The 22,295-nt window shown below is 49.1% G+C and overlaps 1 protein-coding gene across 1 annotated transcript; it reads right to left on the bottom strand.

Moving 5' to 3' along the window:
* Positions 1 to 1,281: 1,281 nt before the first annotated feature.
* ALKBH5 (alkB homolog 5, RNA demethylase) lies at positions 1,282 to 21,412 on the bottom strand. The gene is made up of 5 exons (XM_080981184.1): positions 21,138 to 21,412; positions 18,216 to 19,364; positions 12,236 to 12,316; positions 6,841 to 6,996; positions 1,282 to 5,397 (listed from the first exon to the last, which is right to left on the bottom strand). The coding sequence occupies exons 2-5, from the start codon at positions 18,950 to 18,952 to the stop codon at positions 5,214 to 5,216; spliced, it is 1,158 nt and encodes a 385-aa protein (XP_080837310.1). The 5' UTR covers positions 18,953 to 19,364; positions 21,138 to 21,412; the 3' UTR covers positions 1,282 to 5,213.
* Positions 21,413 to 22,295: the final 883 nt, after the last annotated feature.

Here is a 22,295-nt window from a genome sequence, read left to right as displayed (position 1 = left end):
TCCTGTTTTCGCAGTGGCCAACTAGTGAGAAACCCTGAGCACAAAAGCACTCTGCTCTCCTGTGGTTGCCAGAACCAGGCATTCAGAAGCATTGCTGCCTCAGACCACAGAGAACATAAGCAAGCTGTGAAAGCTGCCCACCAGTGGGTTTGCGGATAAAAGAGCAGTGGCCGCTCTCATTTGTGAAAACAAAAAAGATCAGCTGTAACCCAGACCTACCTCAAACCATAACATCCTAGGGCTGTGATGTATTAGCTCAACCTGCCACAACCCACCAAAGGCACCAGAAGCCCCTCAGAAAGTGGCCCCGCTGCTCTGATTGCACATCCAGGTTGACTTTGGGCACTTCCAAGTCTCTTTGCAACTTTTAAAAAGGTAAAGGGACCCCTGACCATTGGGTCCAGTCGTGACCGACTCTGGGGTTGCGGCGCTCATCTTGCTTTATTGGCCGAGGGAGCCGGAGTACGGCTTCCGGGTCATGTGGCCAGCATGACTAAGCAGCTTTTGGCGAACCAGAGCAGCGCACGGAAACGCCGTTTAGCTTCCTGCCGGAGCGGTACCTATTTATCTACTTGCACTTTGATGTGCTTTCGAACTGCTAGGTTGGCAGGAGCTGGGACCAAGCAATGGGAGCTCACCCCGTCGCGGGGATTTGAACCACTGACCTTCTGATCGGAAAGTCCTAGGCTCTGTGGTTTAACCCACAGCGCCGCAACTTTTAGGTGGGATTAAATCACAGATGGGCCAATCCTGGCTGCAGCTGGTGAGGCGCTTTTGTGCAGTATGGCCATTTCCCGGAAAGATTGCAGCAAGGAAAGTGGGAGATGGGACATGCTCTAACACAAGCTTCCTCAACCTCGGCCCTCCAGATGTTTTTGGCCTACAACTCCCATGATCCCTAGCTAGCAGGACCAGTGGTCAGGGATGATGGGGACTGTAGTCTCAAAACATCTGGAGGGCCGAGGTTGAGGAAGCCTGCTCTAATACATCATCCTGCAAGCAAATCAGAATGAATGCTCATTAAGTAGCCAACGTTGCATCTAATTTCACCGTTAAGCACACCGTTATTCTCATAGCATCAAACCAAACACTTCAAACCTGCCCCGCCCCCCCACGTCAGCAATGTGGGGATAAAACTGTTCTTTACCTTGTGGGCTTCTGTTAAGGATTACTGAAAATATATGAAGAACGTCTTGACACTTGCAACAGCAGCAGCACCATGCAAGAACCGTTACGGTTTTTAAAAAGCAAATATATATGGAAACACTCAACTCAGTCAAGTGATGCTTTCGGCTTTTATTTAGTTAAATGCAGCATTCTATACAAGAAAAAAAAAAAGAAATTTCAAACCCTGACAGGGAACTATAGCTCTTCCTAAATCAACCCGAATTAAAAGATTTCTCCCCAAATACACTGTACTGTACGGAAAATAATCTCTCCCTTCCCCTCCCTCCCCCATTGACAGCGTGCCACGCAGTACGGCGATTTTGTGTATTTCAAACTTCAGAACTGTACAATTGGTTTTACAAATCACACTTTTTTCCTATGAAAAATTACAGAAAAAAATATTGCCACTTATTTTATTTGTAACAAAAAATTAGATTTTTTTTCCATTTAAAAAAAACACAAAAAAGTCAGCCAGAACTTTTTAATTTTTTTTTCCTTTTTCTTTTTTAAGTGTGTGCTTGGGAAGAGGGGGGGGGGGTGGAGGTGCAAGGAGGAGAGAAACCCAGGAACGCTCTGGAGCAAGTTTTGCCTTCAGGCTCCAGCACATCCGTACTTGGTACTTTTTAAAACAAAACAAAACAAAACAAAAAACCCCCCAGCTAATCACTGGAAACAGATCCCAAACCACCCAAACCTCAAAATTTCAAAAGCAGCCTGAACCTGGGTGAGGGGCTGTGGCTGGATCCTGTTACCAGTGATTGGCTGCCATCAAACCTCACACTAACAGCATTAGAAAAAAAGGAACCAAGGCATCCGTCAACATTTTTCAATGTGAGAAACGGGGTAGCTTTTTTCGTTTTTTGTTTAATCCCATCAGACTGCGCCTTAGAACTGGGTCAATCGCCACAGCAGATGGTGCCTGAGAAAAGCAAACTGTAGGGAAGTGGGAGAAAGTACCTGCCAGCCCCTGGCTTTTACCCTCCTTCGCGACATTCCAGGAAAATCTAACTTTTCGGGAGGCAGCTGGCAAGTGCCCTGGCCTCAGTGGTTTTTATGGACAGGGGAATCCAAAACAGGTGCAAGAACCAGAAAGTGCCAACAGAACTATTGCGGCGTCATTTTCCCCTATATGCCTTTCTGCCAAGGTTACCAGGTGCTTGGCACCAAGGTGGGATGCGGGGAAGGAGAGAAAAGAAGATTCACCCATTTGCCTCCTTGCTCACCGTATGGTCGGTTCAGTGCCCATGCAGGAGGGGCGCAGAGAAGCAAAGGCCTTCTTTACGGGAGAAAAATCAGATCTGGAATGCTCACCCACGAGTCAACATCATCTCGGTTATGGCAAATCACAAAGCGGAAACGGAAACCTGTTTTCTAACACTTAAGAGGAGCGGGTCAAACGAAACTAGTCGCGTGGGGTGCCGACAAAAAACTCTGCAGTAAAATAAAACCCAAATTCTGGTGGGAAATACACTAAACTGACAGGGATGCTGAGCTATAAGGCAGCAAATCTACTAAAGCCCTTCAGTCCTTAAGATTAGTCAAAGCACCGACATCCATTTTCTTGGATGACGTGCTCCCTTCACAGGGGCAAAAAAAGCATTGATGTTTCTTGCACTGCCAGTTGCAGAAACAGCCTAACACTGCAGACCAGGGTATTTTGGGAACTTTCGGCAATCTGGCGTCCCACCTGCATCCTGCTTCCTCCTCACCTGTGGTGAAGGAGCAAGGAACAGCCAAGCTCAACACATTTGCCCCACCAAACTAGCAAGCGGGAGCAGTCCACACCCCCAAAGGAACTTTGAAGGAAAACTGGTGTTATGATGGAGCCATAACTCTTTGAAACCAAAAAGGTTCCACTCTGGTGGCAAGTCAGGAGGGAAGACAAATTATTAAAAATAATAATAATTATATTACGTGTTGTAGCAATATGGTGGGTTGGCCCATCCCAGCGGAGCAAGCTCTAGAGGAGGTGAGCATCAGCCCCTGTTGAATAAAGCACAGGAGGCGATGAGCGTCTGGGGATTTGGGGTCAAAACCTCCTCGCCCGTCAAAAGCATAAGGTAATTTGATGGTTATGAGGTATATAGATCATAGCAAAAAGGCACGTGCAACCTGGTTGGCGGGGGGTGGGAGGGGGAGAGAGAAAGAATTCCTCAGGTATGAGAGTTGAGAAGAACAAATGAAGTTCAGAATACTTAAGGGTGGACGTTTTGAACCACAGATTTTTGGTTCAGAAAGCTGGGCTTCTCGTGTGTGATTTAAAAAAATAAGGGCGATTCTTAGGTGACCTGGTTCCTGAACGCTGAAAACTCTTCCAGGCTGGGACAAAGCAGGAAGCAGGAGAGAGAGAGAGAGAGAGAGAGAGAGAGAGAGAGAGAGAGAGAGAGAGAGAGGTGTTACAGCCATTGGGGAGAAGACTAACATTTAAAAGCTGAACTCTTTGGGGGCAACAGGACGTGCTTTTCTGGGCTTGGCTCAAGCAGGAAAGAAGCATGAAGCAAGTTAAGAGGCCAGCTGGCAGCTCCAAACATGAGGTCTTGACATGCCTTTAGCAAGATGCTTTTGGTGCAAGACCAGGGGCCAGTGGAGCCCATCGCCTGAAGTCACCGAAGAAGCAGAAAAGGATGCCAATTCACCCACTATTCTCGCCTTCTGCATGGGGCAGCCTAAACATCCTGCTTCACTGATCCCAAGACCCACGTCACTGGGAGTCTGCCCATGTTGAGAACCAAGGGAGGAGGGCTGCCTCACACAGACGCAGCTCCCGCCCAGTCTGGATTCCTGACGGTGAGTGTTTGCCCGGGGCCATCTACTTTTAAGAATGGACAACCGCCACAGAAGCATCTTTTTCAAGTGTCAAGAGAGATGGAAAGTCTGGTTTTCCAGGAGGGTGGGGAGAAGGAAAGCCTCAATCGAAACAAAGAGGGTAAATGTCTTCAAAATAACTATGTTTATATAGAAAATGCTAGGTATGGGCCGTATGCTGTTAGTGTGAGGGATTCGGCAGAATCTGAGGTTTCCAGCCAAGCAGCTCCTCCCCCTCCAAGAGTTGCCCCCCTCCCGCCCCTCAATGAGCCCTCAAGCAGCAGCCCCAATGTGGAACCACTGTGCATCCTTCACAGAAAGAGAAAACACGACTGTATCCTTTTTTTTTCATTAGCAGCGCAGAAAACACAGGTGCTTGCTAGCCCAAGCAAGTAAGGGTTTTGGGGAAGGAGGGGGGGGGGAATTATATGGCATTTCAAGGGAGGGGGCGATAAACCCTGACACTAAAGTGCAACACGTCCTAAACGCTTTGTCATCCGGTGTCACCAAAAAAAAACCAAAATAAGAAGAAGAAGAGGTGTTCGCAAAGCTTTAGATTTCCAGTTGCTGGAGGGAGGCAGCTTTTGAAATGACAGCGAGGAAAATAAATTCACACGGCCGTTGGCTTCAGAAATCAGGAGCCCTTTGGTGTGGTGCGGAGCAGGGTGGCGATACAGAGAGCATTTCACCACGCGGCTGGTAGTGTGAGGATTGGGGTGGGGAAGGAGAAACGCTGTATTTGTAACGTTTTCAAGAAGCAGCAGCGCCAAGAGCATAAACGAATATTCTCAACTCCTTCGGCAAACTCAACGCACCACTTTTTTTTTTTTGGCATCTTCAAAATCCACTCCAGCCCAAACACCTCAAAGAACAACATAAGCTTTCTCCCCGGCCCTTTAAAGACAAGCTGCTCCTCCACGCTTTCGAGGGGCGCGGTCGACTGCCCGGGGGTGGGGGAGCAGAGGGGAAGAGGGCAGGTGGCTGCAGATACAACCTAGTCGCACTGATGCCTCTCTTTAAGGAAAAAGAAAAAAAAGCCAGATCCATTCCAGATCCATTCTTCAGCGTAAAAGGGGTGGGGGGCGAGGGAGAATACAACCTTGAAGCTAGATGAGAAATAGCCAAGGGGGGTGGGAGGGAGGAGGGGTGGGGGAAGATACGATTTCACAGCCTGAAGACCAGTCTCATCAGCTCAAATATCTCTGTTGGAAGGGGTGGGGGGGGTGAAAGAACAAAATCCCTCAGTGCCGCCTCATCTTCACTTTCCGAGCTGGACTGCCGTCCTCCTCTTCCTCGTCAAAGTCCTCCGTGTACTCGTAAGACTTCCGCCAATAGTTCTCAGAGCTGAAATGGCTCCGCCTCCTGTGCTTGGGCAAGAGGACCGAGCGCCTGTTCTCCTCTTTATCCATTTCTAGAATCCGAGGTCTGAGGAGAGAAAAGAAAGACAGACAGACCAATGAGAGGATTCGGGGCAGTGCTAGAAATTAGTCAGGCTCATTTTGCGACTGGCGCCGGTCCAACTGTGACCTTGTGGAGATCTCTGGGTGTCCGGCTGGCGACTGGGGAAAGCAAAACGTCACTTAGAGAAGGATCTAAAAGATTTTCCTTGAAGCTTCGATGTGTTTTATTCCAAATTGTTTTACAGTGGTACCTCGGGTTACATACACTTCAGGTTACAGACTCCGCTAACCCAGAAATAGTACCTCGGGTTAAGAACTTTGCTTCAGGATGAGAACAGAAATCGTGCTCCGGCGGCGCGGCAGCAGCAGGAGGCCCCATTAGCTAAAGTGGTGCCTCCGGTTAAGAACAGTTTCAGGTTAAGAACGGACTTCCGGAACAAATTAAGTACTTAACCCGAAGTACCACTGTATTTGATGTTTTAGTGTGTTGTATGAAACGAAATTGACAACAACACTGGGGGAAAACGGTGCCTAGACATTCCCTTGTGGCGACTGTAACATTGCTCTAAGGTGCCATTGGGAATTAGGTTATATATCTAGCACTACCTCATAACTGCTGCTTTTCACTGGAGCAGTTATACCAGAGGTGGGAGATCAGTGGCTCTCTGCATGATGCTGGACTCCAACTCCCATCATCCCCGACCACTGCCCAACTGGATGGGAATGATGGGAGTTGGAGCAGAGGAACATTTAAAGGGCCACAGGTTCCCCCATCCAAGTGACAAGGTCTACAGTATGCCATGACCTTTTTACTGGGGCTCATTGTCTACCCTACCTCAAAGGCTAAGGGAAGATGAACAATGTGAAGAGCCAAACCGATACTTTAGGCACACCTGGAGGTCGTGCACCTCCAGTAACATTTTGGGCTCTCCCCTTCATTGAACCCTTGACCAAACCCCAAAACGCTGTATTGCAAACAGCGGTTGACATGGCTGCACCACATGGGAAGAGTTCAACACCACTCCAAAGCCAAATTATATCCACACACACTGGTCCTAAATTATGGATGGGTGTCTCTGTGGAAGCATCTAAGCCTTACTTCCAGGGTAGAGACAGCCCCACCTGCAAAGCACACACACAGAAGGAGTGTAGGTAATAGGTTTGCCTCTTTTGTGCCAATACCTGCCTCTCCACTCACAGATTCCAAACCAAAGCCTCATTTTGCAACCAGAAGCAGCCACTGCTTCTGCACAATTCCATTAATTGTGGCACTTGGACTTGAGTGCAAAGACTGACACCCGCAGGGCTATGAAGTGGACTTTCCCAGCCGTGCAAAAACCAGCAGAAGCCAAGCAAGAGGTCACTCCTTCCTCACTCCACAGAACCACACAACTCAGCAGCTCTCCTGCCTCTCTCTATGAGGCGCAGCTGCCATCCTCCTGCCCTGTCCCGTTGCAGATTCACTTACCGGTGAGCAGCGTCTGGGTCTGCTTTGCGATGGGACCTCTTTGGCTTCAGGATGGGGTCCCTGTTGCTTCCTGACAGGCGGTCAGAGGCGTACCCTGGCACCAGCACAGAACTACTCAGGGATCTCGTCTCCAGCCGGGGAGCGTCTAGCCTGGTCCTGGAAGGGTTAAGAAACAAAAGTAGTGCTCATCTAATTCTACCGGATGCATTGGAACAGGAGACACAATTTGTGTTAAGAGACACTGTGCCAACATTCAACATTTGCCCCAGGGGTGCAGGCCAGAGGAGGCGGCCACATGCCACACATGTGATCTGATGAGCAAAAGTCAGGCCTCCCTATCTGTTGCTAGAGGAAACTTAAAAGTGCCTCTCCCCTCCCCGAAATCCGTATTTCATATGTATCTTAACTGGGCACCGACCAGAGCACTCGCCTAGCATGATAGTCAGTTAACATTTACAGAAATGCTGACCTAAATTGAATCTGACACCAGTTCACTGATATATATGCAGTTGAACACTCTAGTTGGATTTTCCCAGCTTTCTTCCGAAAGTAACCCCAGATGCCCCAGGAATGGCAGACTTCCACAGCCCACATGACAGAAAAAAGCAGTGTGTATGTTTTCAGCTCGAACTTTGGTATGCATGTGCAGAAGCCGTTTGTTTATTGATCTGCAGAAGCTGCTTTCTAGGATAGAATTATGGATTTCCCCAGCTACACCTGCCCACAGGACCCCTCCTCTGGCACCACGAGTTTGACTGGGACCTGAGACACGCACTCAGAGGGCAACGCTGCTCCTGGGGCTACAAATGGGACCAGAGCTTTCTGCATGGCCCACCCTGCTTCTTCTGCCCATTTGTCTTAGAAGCCACATCCTGAACTGAATTGGCAGGTGCCAAATGGATACATGGGCTAGTGGAATTGGAAGGGGACAGGTGGTCCAAGGATCGCAGAAAGGAAGCCATGTCCTTTATCCGTAGCAGGTTGCAGGGCAGGGATGGGGGACCTGTGGCCCTCCAGATGTTGCTGAACTATAGTTCCCAGCATCCCTGACCGCTGGCCTCTCTCGCTGCATGATTCCAAGCAGAGCGTTTGGCACTGGAGCAGAAACCAGCATTTGTGAAGCAATCTTTCCATAAGAATAAAAAAGCACCCGAGCTTGTAGGATTGGCACACCAGTCAAGAGGCCTGTCAAATATTCCAAGAAGTCTCAGTGCCAGAGGATGCTTGCCTGCTGTCAACGTAGCATAACTACTTTTTCAAAACAGACGTTTTGCGTTTTAATATTTCACTGCTGCTCTGCTTCCTTCTGGCTTGCATTTCATGTTTATTATTTTTAAACAGAGATATTGCAATTCCACGAGAAAAGCCAAAAGGGGTGGACCATCCAGAGACTTGTTGACGTTTATAGCAACCTTACCAAACTCTCTCAAAACTAAAGATGTCTTAGAAGTTACTTGTCCAAACTGTTAAGTAATTTGCATAAGTATCAAGTCTGATGAAGATAATCTTTTTAACTGCTCAAATAAAACCAACACTTCCAACACACTTGCCCAGTTCTCGATCAGTCAGTTGACCAAATCTACTTCAGCTGGACCAAATCCTGTTATCTGAATGTCTACACGCAGCATTTAATGAAGACTCAGAAGCCAGAGGTGGAGCTCTGCTTACCTCCTGCCCCTCAACACATTGCCAGGTACCATTTCTCATCAGGCAAACAAATTCCTTAAAGTTCTAAGTAGCTCAAGAGGTTGTCCCAAACTAACAGTACAGGGGTAAAATAATCTTGCAACCTGCTCCGGAAACTAGCTGGGAGCTGAGCTACAGCCTCGTGTTTTTCCATCTGCTCTTAAGCTGAAAGCCAATTTCTTTCTTGGTCGCTCCACCAACTCCGCCTCGGAGATCGCCAGGCTGTTCTGCAGCCACCCTCCACAGCAGCCCAGAGCATGCAGGAAGGATCCATAAATATTGCTATGCTTCCACTGCCTTGAAGTTTTTATGACCATGCCGGTTACCAGGCTGTTCAGGAAAATTCCACTCAAAGAGAATCGGAGTTAAGATAGTTTCCTCATTACGCACTTCTGTTCTCAAGCAAGTACTGAGTTAGCAGAGGTGAAAGTGCGAGACATGTAAAGGAACCTTCCCCAAAGTCTTACAAACACTGCCGGAGGATTGTTTGATCCTAGCCGCCATGTTTTGCAAGGGTTGGAGCCCCTGAGCTCCCTGTCCGATGCACTTTACTGGAGACACTGCTCACAACCAGAGCCACTAGCAGACTAGCAACCTGACACTCTCCCATTTCCCTGCCAAGGATTCCACAAATCATGGATACAATTCCAACTCTCTCGAGTGGAGATGCAAACCCAGCCTGCAAGGCAGCAATGGGGTTATCTACTCCTGTGAGAGGGCGACCAAGATAAGAAAGGGTCTGGAAACCAACCCTTTATGACGAATGGTTGTTGGAATTGGGTATGTTTAGCCTGGTAAAGAGGAAACTGAGAGGAGTAAAATAAAATGGTAAAAGGTAATGGACCCCTGAGAGTTAAGTCCAGTCGCAGATAACTCTGGGTTTGCGGTGCTCATCTCGCTTTACAGGCTGAGGAGCCGGCATTTGTTTTTCCAGGTCATGTGGCCAACATGACTAAGCCGCTTCTGGGGCAATGGAACACTGAAACCAGAGCAGCGCATGGAAACGCTGTTTACCTTTCCCACCAGAGCAGTACCTATTTATCTACTTGCACTTTTTGGTGTGCTTTCAAACTGCTAGGTTGGCAGGAGCAGGGACCGAGCAACGGGAGCTCACCCCGTCGCGGGGATTCGAACCATCGACCTTCTGATCAGCCAGCCCAAGAGGCTCAGTGGTTTAGACCACAGCGCCACCCGCGTCCCATTGAGGAGTAAGATAGCCATCTTCAATTATCTAAAGGGCTGTCACATGGAAGATAGAGCAAGCTTGTCTTCTCCTGCTACGGAGGCTAGGATCCAAACCAATGGCTTCAAGATACAATAAAGGAGATTCCGACTAAACATCAGGAAGATCTTTCTGACAGCGGAACAGACTCCTACAAGAGGTGGTGGACTCTCCTTCCTTTTTAAAGCAGGTGCTGGATGGCCATCTGTCATGTATGATCAAGTTGAGATTCCTGCATTGCAGGGGGTTTGCCTAGATGACCCTCGGGGTTCCTTTCCAACTCTACAATTCTATGATTCTATAAGGAAAGCCGCACACACTGTAACTGGGCCCTCCAGATGTTACTGGATCACAACTCCCATCAATCCCTGATCGCAGGCCATGCTGGCTGGAGCTAATGGAATTGGAGTTCAACAACATCTGGAAGACTGCAGGTGGCCAACCATTACTCTATAGCAGTGTTTCCCAAACTTGGGTCTCCAGCTGCTTTTAGACTACAACTCCCAACAGCCCTAGCTAGCAGGACCAGTGGGTCAGGGATGATGGGAACTGTAGTTCAAAAACACCTGGAGATCTAAATTTGGGGATCCTGCTCTGTAGTGTAGAATGCACCGCGAGAAGCTCCAAATTTGTATTGTGCAGGGATTACCTTCAGCTTTGAGCCAACTGTGTGAGCCCACCACACGTCAGGGGGGTTCAAACTCTCTCACACCAAAACCACATCGAGCACACAACTGCTCAGGCCTCTTAAGCCTGCTGTTCTGTTTTTTTTTGTTTTTTTTTAAGAATAATTTTATTAACCGACCAATCACATCAAATCAAACCAAATTACATAAATTCCAAATTACACAGCCGAATTTTATATTTTTGTTGGGGGTACCCATATTTCAAGTTCCGAAGGGGATCCAATCAACTTCTTGCTTCTTGCTGCTGTTTTAATGTCCACAAATCTAACCTTATGATGTTCACAGTACTATCCAGTCCTTTCTTATTGTTTTTCCACATCTCTTGTTGTTATTTTCATATATTTTACCTTTCTCTTTGTGACCTCTGATAGTCTCCACAAGCTGGTTAGAACAGTTTGTAATCCTGCGTGGATTTTTTTTTTTTTAATCCAGTAGCCATATCCAGACATTTTCCATATAACATCATACATCATACATCCATACATCAAAACAGTCTTAGCGTCATTAATCTTCACCAATCTGCCCCCTTTCTCAAAACCTCTGAGGAGATTCACCAGCAATGCAGTCTGAAAACAAGTCCGTTCCTCCTCCCGGCTATAAATACTTTGGCAAGATGGCGACTCCGAATTAATTGCTGCGCCATTCCAAAAGCTCTTATTGCTTCTCGATCTCCATAAAGCATACTTTGGGTTAAAGTTTATCTCCACACAGACCTTAATCATCCTGCTTGGGTCAGTTCAACCGACGATTCTAATGAGGGGGGGTTCTTGTAAATCACATAGAAGGAAAGTAAAAAAGGTCCCCCCCCCCATTCAGTCCCGTTGTCAACATACCCAGCCTTTGGTGTATCTTCATCGTAAAATATTCCTGTTTCTCCAACTCGTCGTCTTCTTTCGCAGAGGTCACTTAAATTAGCAGACTTCACTCCCCTTCTTCACTTGAAATATGTGCATTTGCTTCTTTTGTAATTAATTATTCCAAATTGCTGCAGCTAGTGCACGATCAGAGACAGCGTCCAGGAGAGCCGAGGTCCACATGGGGGCATTCTGCCTAGTGCCCTCACCCCCTTCTTTCGAATTAGGGGGTGATTTATGGGCACAGCAGGCAAGGGCAGTGTTCCCCATTTTCTTGGGGCAACAAGGGAGGCTGCCTACTCCCATAACAGCCTCTTAATTACCCTGTGTGGGTCGGAGAGATGGTATTGTCAGCCATCTTCCAATGCGCCCCTAGTGGCCCCCCCTAAGCCTGCTGTTCTGAGTTGTATTTGCAAAGCCAAGCCTCTGCTTCCTACCAGTGTATGTGTGCGAGCCAATGGAAAGGGCAGGAAGCGCTGTTACTTTAAGGAAGATTTAGTGGGGCTAGTCCATTCTTTCCACTTTTCCTGGCAGCATGCCTTCAAAACAGACCACAATGTGTTTTACCAGTTAAGTGCTAGGAAGGGGCAGGATGTTTTGAGAATGCTAAGAAAACACTTCCTCGGCCTCCCAACAGAGTTATGGTTTCCCAGGATTTACTGGGTCATCGAGAGGTGCCCCAGGTTCCTCCCTGCGTCTTGTTTACGAGGCCCGGCTTAACATTTTAAAAACAAACAAACCATGGGCCTCATAAATGGGAGCAAGGAAACAGCTATGTCTCACAAAGTTCAAGAGTGATTTTGCTTAGCCAGGACAGAATCATCTGCGTTAGCTGCTACCAGTTTTAGCTGTTCAAAGTATTGGCAGCAGCAAGAACGTGAAAGGATGTTTTCCCCTTTAGAAACATATACAAATTACATTCTCTTCAAAGATGCTTCACCACTTACTTCCTAAGGATGATGACTGCTCTCCTCTCCTTGATATCCTGTGGTCGAATGCAGTGTGTAATTTCATCAGCTGCGTAACCACTGTGGAAGAGAAAGATCCAAGAGGGATTTCAAACCAAGCCAACTTCAGTTTTAAAAGGCTGTATCTGTTCCTGCTTCTCTCCAGCCCCAGTTCAGCCATACTGGTGATCAAACAGCTCTGTCTATAACTTCAGCCAACACTTACAGCCCTTCATAACATCTCTGCCCACCGTTTAAATTTATTTCACTTATATTCCACCATTTTTCCTAAGGAGCTCAGGGTGGCGCACAATGCTTTCCCCCTCCACAGCTTATACAAGCAAAAACCCTGTGAGGTATTTTAAGACAGGGACTGGCCCAAGCTCACCCAACGAGCTTTGAGAATGGGGATTTGAACCCTGGTCTCCCAGGTCCTAAGCGGGCACTCTACCCATTATGCCACACTGGCTCACCATCAATACAGCAGACAAGGCCATTTTCTCAGGTTCATGTGGGAAGCTGCCTTATACAGAGACAGACCATTGGCACAGGTAGCTCAGTATTGCTAACTAGCGGTGGCTCTCCAAGATTTCAGACAGAGAACATTTCCAGTCCTATCTCGAGATATCAGGGATTGATTGTATATTACCTGGGACCACCATCCTGCCCTGAGATCCTCTAGAGCAGGGGTCACCAACTCCCAACAGCTGTAGCTAATGTGGCCAACAGCAGGGAATGATGAGAGTCAGAGCTCAACAACATCAGGAAGGCCACAGCTTCCCCACCCCTGCTCTTGAGAAAGCCATATAAAAATATTTGCCACAGAGACCATTGCTTGCATGGTTCCACCACCTACTCCAAACCCTCGCTGCCACCCATAACCACAGATCAAATGCAGTAGCGTGGGCCAGCTTTGCTGGAGTCTTCAAATTCCCAATGTAAGAATCTTCCCACCTTCCCTCCCCAAGAGTCTACCTTGTTCTTTTTCGGGCTGCAGAGACCAGTGGCTCAGGTAAGCATCTACCTGAAGAGGTAGAATGCTGGTGCAGGAAGGTGGATGCGGGGGAAAGGAGAACACAGGACAAAATCTAGCTTGTTTGGGTGGGAGTGTGAGCAAACTCAGTAACTATATTCTGACAACTGTGCCCAAGATCTTATAGGGAAAGGGGGTGGGGAGAGAGAAACATTTTGGTTCAATTTGAGATCCTTGACAGGATCTGCATTACAACATAGCTGCAAAGACCATGAGGGCTCAGCCAAGATTTCAATATCCAGCACTTCCCTGATTCCAGACCCATGACTACTGGGTAATTCTGTTAACCTTAATGGCACTCAAAGCACTATTTCTCCTGTTCAGAGGAACTGGGAGCAAGATCCTTTGCAGAAGGCTACAATGAACTGCTCGCAGTCAGGAAATACTGAAGCAATGCCTTCTATTCCCTGGCTACCATTATCATTAGCCACGAACAGAAGCCACGTGTTTGTGAAGATCCCAGTATCAGTAGCCCTGATACAAATGAGAGTCCTGGGCAACAGCATTCTGCAAACTGAGTGCCACCACGAAAAAGGACCTGCCTGAATCTGCCTTGCCTTGGAAAATGAGACACACTCAGAGATGGGCCTCAAATGACGATCTCAGGGTCCAGGTAGGCTTGTCTTCTCCACTAAGCTAAGCCCAGTTTATCTAGAGTGGTTTCAGGAGTATCCTGGGTATTAGTAGACTAGTTTCTTAACATCCTCACAGGACTACCATTCCCAGAGTTCACTGAGAAACCCTTGACTATTAAAACCAGTTTGTTTGTATTGTTAATACACCTCAAACCTTGCCTGCATAACCCAACCCCCACAAACTGACCACTTCAATAACTTTGCTATGAAGTTTCCTAGCAGCACGGCAACAATATGTGCATTGGCTTTCTGTCAGGTACAGTGGGCTCCCCCGGTTGGCCATCAGCCCATGCCTGAAAGCAATCATTGCCAAAATGGGGGTGGGGGTGGGATATTGCTTGTTCAGTGTTACAAAAACTATGTACAGCATCATACCTAACTAGCTGCACACTATTTCACAGGAGTAGAAATTCCCAATAGCGCCACAAAACCCTGATCATTTACACTAGGAGCAGGTAAGTCTTCTGGGAGGAGACACTGTCTCTGTGAAAGGGCATCTCATCAACTTGTTTTAAGGCCTCTCAAGAGAGTTCAAAGTGACTCCCCCCTCTCAACCAGGTTGTAGAGAACAGGAAGCACAATGGACTGCGCTTCCCATTCCCTGCATTTCTTCGTAACATTTGAAGCGGCACTTACAGATCCTCTCCTCCCATGCAAAAAGCATATAAATATCAGCTAGGGCGGTACAGCAGTCATGTGCTGAACAATCAGGAGGCAAGGAATTAGGAAGCTGCATTCTTAAGACACTCAAGAACAAGGATGGTGAGCAAAGCATAAGTGCCTGCCCACATAACTCCTGTAAACAGAAAGCAAACTGTTGCATCAACCTCTCCGCTACCAGCAAAAGCCACTGACCAAGCGATATTAAGACTCATGTTGCCATAACAAGCATGCTGCTTCTATTTGGCTAGGTTCTCCCTGCCAGCCCTCTCGACAGCAGCCGTATTTAGAACTACTCCCTCCCTTCTTGACCAGGTTTTTATACCCAGCTGGCCCATGTGACTGGAACACTGGCCTAGTCCATTCTGGCAGTGCCAAGCAGATCTAGGAGTGCTGGGCGCTGCACTGGCAGTGCAGACTTTCTGCTCAGGCCAACCTCCCATGGAAAGGTGCCCTTTTATAGTTAATGCCCAAAAGCTTAGTAGCTGCTGCGCTCAAACTGAAGTAATTTCTGCGTTTAAAGTGTGCTAGTTGCTTAATGCTGCCTTCTTTTCTTGGAAACCAGGCAAGCTGGAACAGGACAGTGAAGGTGCTGGACGGTGACCCAGCCGTAGGCTTACTGAAATTCTAGAAGATTTCTGCTACTAGAAAAGACTTGTGGAAATGCTGTTTCTGTCCGTGAGGAACTGACTCAGACACTGTAGGCTGCAGTAGACCCATGCTGCTCTATGCAGAGGGGACTTCACCCATCCATCCGTGAAAAGCTCATATGGTCAAATAATCTGGAATTCCATTCCACTCCTTCCCTCCAACTTGGCAACTCTGAAGCACAGGTGAAGTTCTTTCAGCCATTCCTTTCTTAATGAATTAGGTTCACATTTGACATAGTTGCCACAAAGCAAAACTAACAGGGCAGCTGGTTCTCTATTAGAATCAGGAGCAGAAAGCTTCGGACAAAAGGAAAAGCCACTGCCCCCTTAAAGCAAAGAATTCATGAGTACAAAGCAAGGCTTCTGAAAAGCCGCTTGCCTGCTCACCTGGGACAAGTCTTAGGGTACCAATTTCCCCTTTTGGGGTGCATCCCTGCAACGTTACCACAGATGAGCAAGGTAAGAAGAGATAGCCATCTTTTTGAAGGGATGCCACTGTCTCCAGCTATCTGAAACAGCCAGGGAGGCAGGTGCATGCCAAGAGTCCTGTTAGTCTTGCTAGTCACACATGGCAACTCCATAGCAGAAGCGGGTGGCTTCAGCAGGCTTAGCAACCAGTGTAAGCTGCAGGCTGCCTCCATTATTATGCATAAATTATATCTCCCTTAAAAATGGGTAGGGCCAACAATTCTTACTGCATACACCATGGTGGGAGCCATCCAGATTTTGCAACAGACCTTTCGTTAGACTGACAAAATTATTTCCCGTGTTTGGCACTTCCTTGCTATCAAACTGCATCAGGCGGAGTTTCGTTTCAGCTGCAGAGTGCACAGCTGCTCAGCCCCTTCCTGGAAGTTCCTGCCACATGTAATTCTGCGTGAGCCTTGGTTAATGTGCGCACTTTTAGAGATAATGCTTAGTCCTTACACTGCTTTATTATTGATGCACCTGGACTATTGTGCAAGGCCGTGTTTATGTGAAGGAGAGATTTTCCTTCCTGGCTCATGCGGAGATCGCTTTACAAATGTAAGCAGGGGATCACGTTACCCCCTCAAGCAGCCTTTCAGACTGGCAGAAGTGTTCACTCCTCAGACCAAAAAATGTTGGTTGCCCTCCTTTTGCCATGGCAACGCGGAACCATTAGGGATGTTTGACTCATCCTGGCGGAGAGCTGGCTTTGGCTTACACGGCTATAAATACAGTTTGTCACAGGCTTATCCTGACCCAGCATTTCGCGCCCTTTCACACTCTGCTCCTGGAGAAGTTGCTCTTCCACAGGCACTAACGCCACAAGGAATGCTGTCTAGTGTTACCTGCAAGTATTTACACTGTAAACACAGTTTCAGAGAAAAAAGCAGAGCCAGGAATTGAAGAGGAGAACGCTACAGAAAACATCAGCACTGCATATTGCAAAGTAACAGTCTTGGCTCTACAGCCAACAGAAAACGGGCTTGGAGAAACCCATGGAAACACCTGTAGAAAAATGGGTACGCTAATACTTAGTTCAGCCCTAAAGGGTTGGCATGCTTGAGATAGCTTTCCCCTTATGAAAGCTTTCCTTATTGCATGGTATCAGGACAGCGGACAAGAAATGACAAAACGCTACCACCAGCGGCAATTCAGGAGTACAGTCAGCAAGGGCTCCCTGCCCAATTCCCGGCAGGAAAGGTCAACTGCTGGTTTTGCATGCAGGGCTTAACTCACTCCTAGGAGGATTGCTACTGCTTGTATTGGGTTTTTACTTTCAGAATGATACTACTACGGAGAATCAACTGCAGCCAGAGAGCTCTCAAACCAGTTTGCATGGGAGATACAATTACTCTGCTCCACTAACACGTTTTTCTCAAGCTGTGAGGGGGGCAGAGGCGCCCCCAGTGAGTCAAAGAAAATTCCCAGACAAGGTGCAAGCCATCCAACTCTGGCTTGAGAGTGCCCTAGCTGGAGTGGAAGGCAGAGTGAAAAAAGCACTCCTTCCAATCAGACTTGCTCCTTCTTTTGTGTTGACTCCTGTTGTCAGGAGTCTGAAGCGAAGCCTTCTATCTTTTCCAGCACACAGTCATTACCCATCTCTGGAGTTCCTTCTCTCTGGGATGAGAGGGAGACTCTTCATCATAAGGAAAGCCACCTGCCCTGCTTTAGTTCACATTAATTAGCAGGGGTGAGGAACCTGTGGCCCTTCAAATATGGCTGGACACCAACTCCCATTAACTACAGGATGGCATGGTCTGGTCACGGTTGATGGGACTTGTAGTCCAGCCAAACCTGGAGGGCCAGGGGTCCCCCCCAATCCCTGGTTAATGCTTGCAGAGAAGCAGTTTCTCCAACCACGGAGGCTTGTTTTGGCAGAACCCCTGAAACTGGGTGGCATTTATCACAAGCTATTATGGCTGATGTGCTCTCCAGCTAAGCTCCTCCTAGCTCTTATGAACCTTGCCTCAATAGTTCCTTGGGAAGCATTCTTGCATCAAGTTTTTATGCTGAGGACCCCCTGCACATTGCAGGTTGCATTCTGCACTGTTTGTGCTGGCTTTGCTGTTTGCTCTTGCTGATCACAAGCTGAGGATGTGTCTTAGAACCCCAAAGTCCTTGCATCTGCATATAGCAGAGAAGATTAATAATGCGCGACAAACTCAGATGCTTGTCCTATCATTACAGATCTTATCAGTAAGGAGTCCTGGATGAGATTTCAAACCATCTTAGGGCTGACTAGAAGACAGGTTTGAAAGCTGCTGCTAGTCAGTGCGAATCACTTAAGTTGCTTTGTAAGGTCTCCTACAGACCCAACACACAAGTCACCTGCTCTTTTAGGTTCTGTTCCAGAAATTGTAAGGCAGGAATAATGGCAACTGTAAAAGACAAGCAAGGATCACAAAACATTTAGCACTTGGAACATGCTATACAAAATCAACACACAATACACAAATGTGTCTGGATGTGCAGCTATCAATTCAGGAACTGAAACTGGCCAATGACTCGGAAAGGCCTCCTGCAAGTTTCCTTACCTGAGCACAGTGACACTCCCTCTTCTCACAGGCAGGAAGAAAACCGGCTCGGAGACCCTGATGGGCTTGAACTGGAACTTGCAGCCAAAGCAGAGTGCAGAGTCACTGAAGAACGACACCGAGACAATAGGCCTCTCAAAGATGTGGATGGGGTCCACATGGGAGACTATGCAGCCCCCAGGCTGGTAGTCGTTGATCACTGCACTGTTCACAAAGCCCTCAGGGATGACCCGTTGCTCCACCAGCTTGCGGATGACGAGGTCATGGACCCACTCGGGAATGGAATCCACTTCCCCACGTGGGTACAGCCGTTCCTGACCGGGACCTCGCCTCTGCAGTTGAGACCCGTACGTATAACCCTCCCCAAAGAAGTACTTGTTCCGGAGAGGGGCCCTATCCACCGTGTGCTCTTTATAAAGGCCCTTCTCAGCCCTGGAGACCACGTCGTCAATGCGAGCTTCGATCTTGGCGCACTCCTCAGGGGTGAAGAGGCGGAGCTGCCGGATGCCGCTTTTGACTTTCTGGGCCTCCTCCTCCTCCTCCCGCTGGTGCTCCTCGCAGTCGCTGGGCTCCGACTCGGAATCCTCGTGGTACTTCCGCTTGCGCTCTGCAGCTCCACCTGCGCCTCCATAGGGAGACTCGGCAGGGTCTCGAGTGCCGCCCCCTTTGTAATTGTCCCGGTAAGGCATCATGGATTTGAGCTTCTCTCGCAGGTCTGTGTAGCCACTCCCAGCCATGGTGAGTTCCCCAGTCGCCTTCGCCACCTCTGCTGAACTCCCCGGTGAACGGTTTGTAGGGCTGGTGAGTGGGAAAGCGCTGTCCCCGTTCAAGGCATTGTCTATCCTAGTGGAATAATCTCCCAGAGGAAAAACCAAGAAATCCTACAGCTGAGCTTCCACAAGTGGAGAGCAAACCAAACCAGGTGCCCTTCGTGACGGGTAAGGCACTCCACCCTTCTGAGACACCCTGCCCCAAGTCCCTGCAGGAGGGGCAAGGGGAAACAAATCCTTGCGAGAATGAGAAGAATGTTACAGATTCAGTTTCATTCCAGTACTGATACGGAACGGACAGATGAATGCAAGGTCTCCTCGTCCAGTGGTACCAATCTTGTTTCGCAGGTGAGTGCCGGGACAATTAAGCACACTCCATCTGTGGGAGGAGAAAATGCTGTAAGCAAAGAGCAAGGAGGAAAAGTGCAGATAAAAGAAACAAGATACATTATCTGAGCCCACCGCACCAATAGCTGGGAAGCCCCTTTCCCAGGCATGCAAACCACCTGAGTCAACCCCCCCCCCAAGCTGTATCCTTGGAAACATTCCAGGCCAAGCCTGACCTGGATAAGAGTAGGAAAAGTGTCTGTAATTAAAGGCAGGGAGAAGCACAGGGTCAAGCAACAGACCAGAAGTTCACTCAGCTGCATTATCTGTTCCCTCTATACATATTGCCTCCTCCCTAACTCACTCATCAACTAGAAATACAGGAGAGGCCAGCAGGTGACCTGTGTTAACAGGTGGAAATGGTGAAAGCATCCCCCTTCCACCCCTGATCCTTGTTCATCACCTACTCCTTCCAGGTGAAAAGGAACCAGGCCCACACATCATAAAGGAGAGGCTAATAAGGCACTCCCCCCTTCCAGAACCTTCCTCTACAGCTTTTCTGCTGCTCGTTGCCCCCCTACCTACTGGATGGGGAGTAGTGCTCCCCAGAAACAGAGGTATGGTACTGAGGGGATAACTGCCTTCTTTGCCCCCCATACCTATTGCTGTCTGTCTCCCAAGCAAAAGGGCAGAAGGTCCAGAAAATTCTCATATAGCTAGAGGTTGGAAGGCAGCAGAGGAAATGTTGCCTGTCTCTATACTTCTTTCCCTCTTTGTTACCCTCTCAGAAGAAGGGGAAAGAGACAGGAAGGAGAGCCCATTTTTATGCACCTGGATCCATTATTCTCTCCAGCAGGAAGAGAAGGGGGTGGGGGATGTACCAATACCTAATTAGTCAGAGTTTGAAAAGAAAGACCTTCTTTCCTACATTGAGTATCGCTCTTGGCTTCCCACTCAGGAGGAGACATGAGGACCCCTCTATAACTAGGCCTAGCCTGTTTCCTCAATCCCCAAACCCACTGCTCAAAGCCAATCACACGACCTGAAAAAAAACGGGGAGCGGGGGTAAGCCAGGAGGCCCATGATATAAGCAGGGGCTAAAAATAAAAGTCTCGGCCTCACTACAAGCCTATTGATCTCTCTGACCCCTCTTAGAAAGCACCAAGAGGCACAAGGCCCCCTTCTATGGGCAGCAGGAGGTCAGGAGGGCAGCCAAGTCCAACCTGCCTCACCCCCCCCCAAAAAAAAACCCCCAGCACCCACCAGGCTCCTAAAGGGAAGGGAAGAGGGAGCCATGGTGTCCTCCCAGGTAACAGGGCATGGGGAGGGGGAAGAAAGCCTCTCCGCCCCCAAATGTTTGCCTTGATGCTCACCACACTATCCCAACCAAAACAGGCAGAAAGAGCAAGAGAGGAAGGAAGGAAAAAGCCTCTGACCGCGGCTCGCCCCCAAACCTATTGACCTCTCGGCTTATCACTGCCTCGGAGGAAGGCGAGAGAAAAGGCAGAGGTAGTTACCCACTTAACAGGGCCGGGCCAGAACCCAGTGGCACCTTTTCTCCGCCCCTGAACCTATTGGCGCTGCTTCTCCGCCTTATCCGAACTTATCACAGAGAGCTGGGAAGCCCTTTTGCAGCCTCAGGGCCGCATTCCGGCCCCTCCAGGAGCACCGATCCCACTTGACGAGGGCGGGCGCCCCCGAACCTCTTGGTCTCTCCCCCTCCCCCTGAGAGGGGCACGGGGGGGGAGAGAGAGGCCGCTTCCCCCCTCGCCCGGTCTCGCCTTTGACGGAAAGCGCCGCCCCGGAACCAACTGCCCCGGCTCACCGCGCCCGAGTCCGGCCCCTCAGCACGCGCCGCCCGAGTCCGGCTCCGTCAGCGGCAGAGGCGGCCCGGCTCCCTTCATGGCAGCGGAGGCCCGGGGGCGGAGGAGGAAGGACGGGCGGACGGAGGGAGACCAGGAAAGGAAGAGGCGTCGCCGCTGCCGCCGCTTCCTCCGCCGCCGCTGCCCGAACTCCTCGCTACGTCACCAGCGGCCGGCCCGACATTATAAATAACTTCAGGGGCATCCTCCTCCTCCTCCTCACGGCGCAAGAGTCGGCCACTGCGCAGGCGCACGCTTCGGAGAGGCGCGCACTGCGCAGGCGCGCCGAAGCCAAGCCCCGCCCCTCCCCCGCTCTCCAAGAGCCGAGCGGCTTCTCGTTTTGCAGCTAAAGAGCGTCCTCGCCACGGCGACTCCGCTTCTGCGCACGCGCAGCATGCCGACGCTCTTTCCAACTCCTCCTCCACCGCCCCCTGTTTTGTCATCGCCATAGAGATGGGGAAAGGTAGAGCGGCTGCTTCCGGTGAACATCGGAACAGGCCGTTGGCTGTTTTCGATTCTCTCACAAGGATAAAAAAAAGAGAGGTCAATCTAATATTATACAGACGCAGTAAAAAAAATTTTTTTGAAAAAAGAAAGTCATAGGCGTATATAAAATATACACTTCCGGCAGCTAATGGCGCATGCGCTGAGCAAAGTGCGTAGCTATAAAAGGCACTATAGAGATTGGAACGTGGAAGGGTGGAGTGGCGCTCTCATTATCCGTTATGTAACCACGTCCTTTATATTACGGAGTTGGAATGGAAACCGGAAGTGAAAGCTGTGCGTGTAAAACTCTTGTTTTTCTACCTCTATATGAAGGACTCCTTAAGGGCCTTTAACGTTCTCTGCGCATGCTCCTTAGTGCACGCACACATGAAGCGCCATTTCCACGCCGTCAATCGCAATGACGTACGCGAGCGTAGGGTGGGGTTTATGCATAGACGCCTGCGTTGGGTACTGTAGGGGGCGTGGCCAACTCAACAGGCTCCCCCTCCTTGCTTCACCGCCTACCTCAGCGCGGATTGGCCATGCTGACCCTATGAGGCGGGCTCAAAATGACAAGCCTGCCCGCTGATTTGCAGAAATGAAACAGGCGCGTTCAAGGATCGGCGGGCGAGTGG

Source organism: Podarcis pityusensis (assembly GCF_964106645.2).
Source record: "Podarcis pityusensis genome assembly, chromosome: 14".
NCBI classification, from domain to species: Eukaryota; Metazoa; Chordata; class Lepidosauria; order Squamata; family Lacertidae; genus Podarcis; species Podarcis pityusensis.
This window is presented reverse-complemented; position numbering and strand designations above follow the sequence as displayed.